General features: G+C 40.2%; 2 protein-coding genes across 5 annotated transcripts; both read right to left on the bottom strand.

Annotated features, from left to right (window-relative positions):
• Nucleotides 1-6: 6 nt before the first annotated feature.
• LOC105563212 (protein lethal(3)malignant blood neoplasm 1) lies at nt 7-2,008 on the bottom strand. Of its 2 annotated transcripts, none has more exons than XM_012014603.1 (5): nt 1,919-2,008; nt 1,721-1,856; nt 1,483-1,614; nt 1,192-1,392; nt 7-1,122 (listed from the first exon to the last, which is right to left on the bottom strand). In XM_012014603.1, exons 1-5 carry the CDS (start codon nt 1,931-1,933, stop codon nt 731-733), a joined length of 876 nt encoding a protein of 291 aa, XP_011869993.1. In that variant the 5' UTR covers nt 1,934-2,008; the 3' UTR covers nt 7-730. The 2 variants fall into 2 exon arrangements, with proteins under 2 accessions (XP_011869993.1, XP_011869994.1); XM_012014604.1 differs by having other exon boundaries at nt 1,721-1,850.
• Nucleotides 2,009-4,658: 2,650 nt separating this feature from the next.
• On the bottom strand, nt 4,659-6,266 carry LOC105563211. Of its 3 annotated transcripts, none has more exons than XM_012014601.1 (4): nt 5,929-6,266; nt 5,308-5,545; nt 5,149-5,240; nt 4,659-5,078 (listed from the first exon to the last, which is right to left on the bottom strand). In XM_012014601.1, the coding sequence occupies exons 2-4, from the start codon at nt 5,510-5,512 to the stop codon at nt 4,866-4,868; spliced, it is 510 nt and encodes a 169-aa protein (XP_011869991.1). In that variant the 5' UTR covers nt 5,513-5,545; nt 5,929-6,266; the 3' UTR covers nt 4,659-4,865. The 3 variants fall into 3 exon arrangements, with proteins under 3 accessions (XP_011869991.1, XP_011869990.1, XP_011869992.1); XM_012014600.1 differs by having other exon boundaries at nt 5,308-5,515; nt 5,929-6,263; XM_012014602.1 differs by lacking the exon at nt 5,929-6,266 and adding an exon at nt 5,773-5,920 and having other exon boundaries at nt 5,308-5,515.
• Between the last annotated feature and the right edge of the window lie 234 nt (nt 6,267-6,500).

The following is a 6,500-nucleotide window of genomic DNA, read 5'->3' as shown; positions in this document are numbered from 1 at the left end:
TATGAAACTATGTTGTTGCGAAATGCGGCTGTACATGAAAACAGCTGTTCCGAATTAAGTGCAGGTTAACCCTATTCGGAACAAATTTAGTACTTGAATTGATTGTCCGCCATTTAAAAACAAAGTCTTCTTCAAATATTGATTTATGCCTAATTAATAGTTAAAGGATGACTTCTTAACTAGCATATATCAGATTTGTTTTAGAAGATTTTATGTAAAAGATACAGCAAGTTTTTTAAAAAGTGTTCCGAAATAGGTTCGCTTACCCTAACTGTCTTTTTTTTTCCCAGAGTGCTTTTCAATGAATCGCGAGGCATTGAGAGTAAATTTGAAAAGATTTGTGTTATATCGTAGTACTTTTATTTATTTCGAACTTGTAATGTAACTTAATCTAAATCATACTTTTAGTACATGTTATAAAGCCGTGTCCAAGAGATAATTAAGAAGAAGAAAAACGACGAGTATAAAATTACATTTCCAAAAACGAATTATTTTACGATATTTTAAAGGAGATTAGCCGAATATTCATATCTCTTTTATTATCTTGATCAGCAAATTATTCACTTTGTCATAAATTACGGTAATCGCGGTAGGTTGTTTATTTACGACGGTAAACTTGAAAAGTCAGAAATTGTGAATCTCTAGACGTGGCTCACGTTATTTAAATAAGCGTTAGCGTATTCCGTAACAAATCTGGGTTAAAATATCGGCGTTGCATAAAGTCGCGAATTCACGACCAATACCAACGAAACGAATATCCTTTGAGAGCATGCTTCTCGTCGGGCGCGCTCACCTGCGGGACGAACGTTACGTTGGGCTGATGCCCGAATTCGTTGGACAGATACCTGACATGCGTGTCGATACCGTTTTCGTTTTGAGATCGATAGCTGCCGTCCTTTCTTCCGTCGCGATATCCCTCCTCGTGGTGGCCGTGCGACGTTATCGTGTAGTTAAACTGATAATACAGGTCGTTCGCCATTTTCTCCAGAACTCGGTCGTTCACGGCGACTTTATCTTCCTCGGTCAACAGTTTCTTCGCAGCCCGCACCATGCTTTTCGTAACGTTTTCCTTCCTGATGATTTTATTCTTCTCCACTGAGATACTCTTAGCGGGCGCGTTGGCTGTAAATGAGCGTGAATTTATAGTTAACTCCCATTCACACACCGCGAGCATGTGCTTTTTCATCTTACCTGTCAACACCTTCATCATCTGCTTCAATATCGGATCCATCTTCTTCTGCGGCGGCGGCTCTGTAACTAACTTGATAGGCTTCGGCCTATCGTTCTCTTGCTTTATTGGTAATTTACAACCGCTGCAGGCCTTCATCACGGCTTCGATTAATTTCTTCGCTGCTTCCGGCCTATCTTTGAATATCTCTTGCGCGTCCTTCACTTGATAAGCCAAGACGAAACGTTCAGATGTTTAGGGTAAGCGGAACACGTAAAATTTAGATGTATCGTTTTAATAAACACGCGACTCACAACTCGTTATTTTCCGGTTCCTCTGCCTCGTGATAATAAAGTCCCCATTTTTGTCGGTTTTATAGCCAGTCTCGTGATAAACACCATCGGCCGTGATGAAACCGTATTCCCCGGTAATGAGCCCTTCGGCATCTTGACGAAGAGACAGACAAAACTGCTTGAGCGCATTACTTGACATTACTTCATCTACAATAATGAAATTCTCGTCCCACGCTTCCTTCGACCGACTGCTCTGTACCTTTCTTCTCGAATCTATGTTGAAAATCGACTATGTTGAAGGAAAACTCGTAAGGTCTGTTCTCGTCCGCGACGGCGCTATGTTGCGCGACCAGGTAGCACAGTAAGCACAGAAGATCGCACCATCTCCCCTGCAACTGAAAATCCCGGCTGCTTTATCGCGTGATAACAAGTATTTTCGTCGGCCTTGGATCCTCACCACGAAGGACGACATCCCGCGAAGATCCCTGCGGCTTCGAGTCCGCGCGACTGAATGATGGCACGAGCGAATCCTTCGAGCATGCAGCGGTGACGTAACAAGCGAGAAAAATGTCCTCGTCTTCACCAAGGATTATCTATAAAACGATCTAACGGAGAGAACACAACGAGGGAGAAGAGGAAAGCGTGAAGGGGACAGGGAGGAAAAATCGGGAGGCCTTTGACGTTTTTCTCGACGGACAGACGCTTTCACACATTTTGCATCCTCGGCTGGGAGGTAATTGCGAGGGAGTCATTAATGACCGTAGATCGAATGTATCGTGGCCGTAAATTGCATCTCGCGCAGATAAGATTTCACATTGCCGTCTATGACATAATATTGAATTTTCTCGATGATATCTTTACTAGAGTTACGAGTGACAGAATTATTCAGACAGCAGAGAATCCAGAAAGACTTCTTTTCGAATTCTTGAATTATGAAACGAATTCTTTTTCCGCCCTAAAATCTAAAAATCTTAAAAGTTTAACAGGAATTTGCTTTTACGTCATCGATTCTCTTTTTCTGACGTGAAAGCAATTCTTTGTATTTGCAACTTTAATTCCATAATTAGTCAAAGAATATACTTGTATGGAATTCTCTTTGAACTATCGGAAAGGAAAGAATTTAAGAAGGTGATTTTGGGTCATTCGAAGTCATTTTGAGCAACGATTGCCTGTGCCACTTTGGTAGGCAGGAAACGCGATAAATATTTATCTAAAGTATTTAGATCTTTCCTGCGCAAGTCGCCTTATGGGCATAGTACAACGTTTTTGTTATTGCGTTTAACGCGACTTTGTTTCCTCAGATATTCCACTGTTCTTTATCTTAAACGTTGAACTTAACATCACGACAGAACGATTAACATTAATATTTATTAACAGAAAAAGTTTAAACTTCCTTTAACGCAAGTCAACTTATTATTAAATTTTATTAACTGCTGTAAAATTAATTAAAATGTATTGTACAAAATTAATTGTTGTTGACGCAGATGATTTTAAGAGACAACATAATGCTTTTCTTTTTTGGGTGGACATTAATGAGCCCGGGATGAGAAGACATTTACGTCGATCACGATAAGCTTGTATTTATTAGATGACCTTTCGCTTTATTTTCTCACACTTAATGCTGTCAGATCGATAGTTGTTTCTTGTTAAGAAACGAACGTTCTTGGGAGTGCTGGACGATGCAGGATTATAATAAATTAATGCACTTTCAATGCGCATAGGTCAACTAATCGGACACTGAATAATGTCAGCAGAGTCGTGCAATTTTTTAACGCTATTGCGCGAAGCGTACGACATATTCCAGGAAAGTCTCATTACAGCTGATTTGCTTTGATTGAAATAAATTGTTAAGAAAATCGTGAAAGGTAGCCTTGATAAAATATCGCAGACTGCATTGTTGGAGAAAATCTCCTTCTAGTTTTTGAGCGCCCATAAATGGAACAGTAGGGTAAAATGAGGGTCAGGGCCGTTCGTAGGTGTTTCACATCGATTCGGAAATTGTGCCTCGAAAATCTCATCCGAATGTGACGTACTGGACGGGACAAGATTAGAAATCGCACGATCATCGAAAGTTAGCACCGTTATAAATCTTCTGGTCACGATGAGCTACAATCTTGGAGACGAAGCCTGGACGTCGCGCGGCTGAAGCTGCGCGACACCATTGGACGTGTAGAAAGTGCCAAATATCGCAATTAAGTCGACGCGACGTTGCGAGAGAAGAGATTCCGTTTTCGTGACACTCCGCAAATGCGCCCTAGACGGATATTAGGATCTTTATAGTCGTGAAACTCAAACTTCGCGCCCAGTAAAAGGTTTTTCCCGACTAGAACTGCAAAGATATTCGTCAATCGTTCGACTTTCCACTGCTATCTGGAACAGGCTGGAATTAGATACTTGTTCGTGGAATATCGAGTGCTGGAGAATCGGCGAAAGAGATCTAAATTCCTCCACGTAATGCGGAGTTTACGCGTTTCAGGCAGTTTGCGCTGGGCGAACGTTTAATTCTTCGTTGCTCGGGCACGCGCTGTGCATCGTGCATTTTGTAGTCCGGAAAGCGGCCTGGCCGATCTGATTTGTATTGCGGGATATCGATTTAGGAACGACGATCCTCGTGGCATATCAACAATGCCAGCCGCTCGCGGAAGGTGGGTTTCTGGCACGTATACGCATCGCGAATATCGACGTCTCGAAGATACAGTTCGTCGTTGCGACGCCACTTGCGCTACAATCAACTTATATATCCTTCTTGTTCGCGTATAAGAACTCCACTTGCGTTTCCGCCGCCGCAGGAGCTTTTTTTTTATCGCCGAGAAGCGCGGTGGAATTCTAATTTCGATTTCGATTCAACGTCGAATTTACCGAGAGAGAAATGAGGAAACCTGAATGGGTATGTCTGCACGCGAATGCGAGAATCTGGACCAAAATGCCGTTATGTGGAGGCCCGAAGTGGGTCAGCCGACATCTTGATATCGTCACTCTGCTTAATACGAGGCAAAACGCGGACAGGTAAGTACGCAACCGACGAGAGATCAATGGTGTGTTTTCTCGAATATTGCGAGACGTAATTTTTATAAATCACAAAAATAAGCATGAGCGAGTTAAGAGCCCTATTGTAAACCAAGTCCACTTCTTGGCTGTAAGCTAAATGTTGATAAATTAAGCTAAATAAATGTAAATCGCAAAAATGTGCACAGCGTGTGTAAAAAGTAATTTAATAATTTATACGTAAGGCATATAAATAATTTTAAAATTTAATAAACTGATTTTGCATTGAGCGTTACGAACTCTATATCACAGATGTCCCCTGTACTTTCAAATGTATCGCTTTGGAAAACCGAAGTCACAATTGTCGGTCCCGTATCACGAGGATATACTGTTCTTATTGTCACACTCGTACACGTACTTTATCTACCGAACCATTCGTCCTCCTCGTCGTTATTTGAATGACTGTGACGATAATGTGCAGGATGATACGGCTGACGGATTACCACTACATCCGAATTTTGTGAGCTTCTGATTAGGTTGTAGATCATTATTGCGATTGCTAATTGCGCCACCATGATACTCCTTAAAAGTGACATTTTAACGGCCGCTATGGCTCCAGGTAGAGAGAGTATCTGGAAAAGAGACAGGTCTTACCATTTTTGCCCCAGTGGGGAATACCGGCAAGAATAATAAATAGAAAACCTGCATGATAAGTGGTGTCATCATCAGCATGAATCCGAGTTTTTGTAAAGGGTTCTTCTTATCCTTTTTTTTCCGCGATTGCACTTCCGTTTCTAAAGACGAGAAATCTTAACATTCTTCAGAGACCAAGTGCGCGAGTAAATAAAGTACTGTCAATACCTTGCAGTAAGTCGTGGACTCTCACGTGAATATTGATTTCGTTGTCCGCCACGAAAAACTTGATTCCCGGGAGGATTTTCAAACTTTGGGTTTTATTCAGGCTGATTTGGGAATTGTTCAGTCTCTCCTCGGCTCGAGTTAACAATTTTGACGATGTTACTAGCCAGATAATAATGTTGCAAACCAACACTTTTGTCCCATTCATGTCCTCAAATTAAAAGTAAATTTCTATTATTGACTGAAATATATCGAGAGTTATTTATAAAGTTTCTTCCCAAGTAAAAAATATATCGCTAACAATTGTGCTGATTAAATTTCTACGGTGTCAAAATAAACTTTCTCAAAATAACAAATTCATATATTTTTAATGATTATCTACACACACAATTTTAATAATTTTATGTTTCAATAAATTCAATTTAATAAAGATTTAAAGCTATTAAATTACGTTATTTTACAACTTACTTTATATTTAATTATATGTTTTTGTGTTGTGTAAAAACATGTGATTATATAACGTTAGATCCACACTCATATAACTTTCACGATCATGCATCTATATTACACTATTTCTAGTTCATTACGGTGTGTCATCAGCGATATTACTCGCCATTTACTCACAGTTAATTAAACGAACATTTCACTGATGGGTAGACGATACCAATACGAAATTATCTTAGAGACTTTAATTCGTTCGATCTTCTCTCCGATATGCACTACAACGCGTCTTTCTCCTATTCGCTTGCCATGTAGACTGCACCGTGTTACGCGAAGCGCAGTAGAGATATTTTACTTTTTTGTTCGTTCAGATACCCCACGCCGAGTTACCTTAGGCCGGGAAAACTGGGTCTCGTTTACCGGAGAATGCTATTTACACCGGAACAGACGTAACATATGAATGTGCTCTTTCAATGATTCGCTACACTGGTCACACTCGATGAATATATTAATTTTAGCAATCTAGAAGTGGGTAAGAGATTTCTATAAAAATCGTATTTCCAATAATATTTGATTCTATTTTTCAGGACATGCCAAATCTCCTTATCGATTGAGAGAAAAAAAGAGAGAAAAACATAACAGAAAACATGTATGAGCGGTAATTATTTAGATTAACACACCCACCTCCAATAACCTTGGGCTTGACATATGTTGTCAAGGTTACCCTCCTGAGTAACGCTCAGAAGGATTTAGCC

This window comes from Vollenhovia emeryi, unplaced genomic scaffold, assembly GCF_000949405.1.
Source record: "Vollenhovia emeryi isolate VEMERY1.0 unplaced genomic scaffold, V.emery_V1.0 DF939179.1, whole genome shotgun sequence".
NCBI lineage: Eukaryota > Metazoa > Arthropoda > Insecta > Hymenoptera > Formicidae > Vollenhovia > Vollenhovia emeryi.
This window is presented reverse-complemented; position numbering and strand designations above follow the sequence as displayed.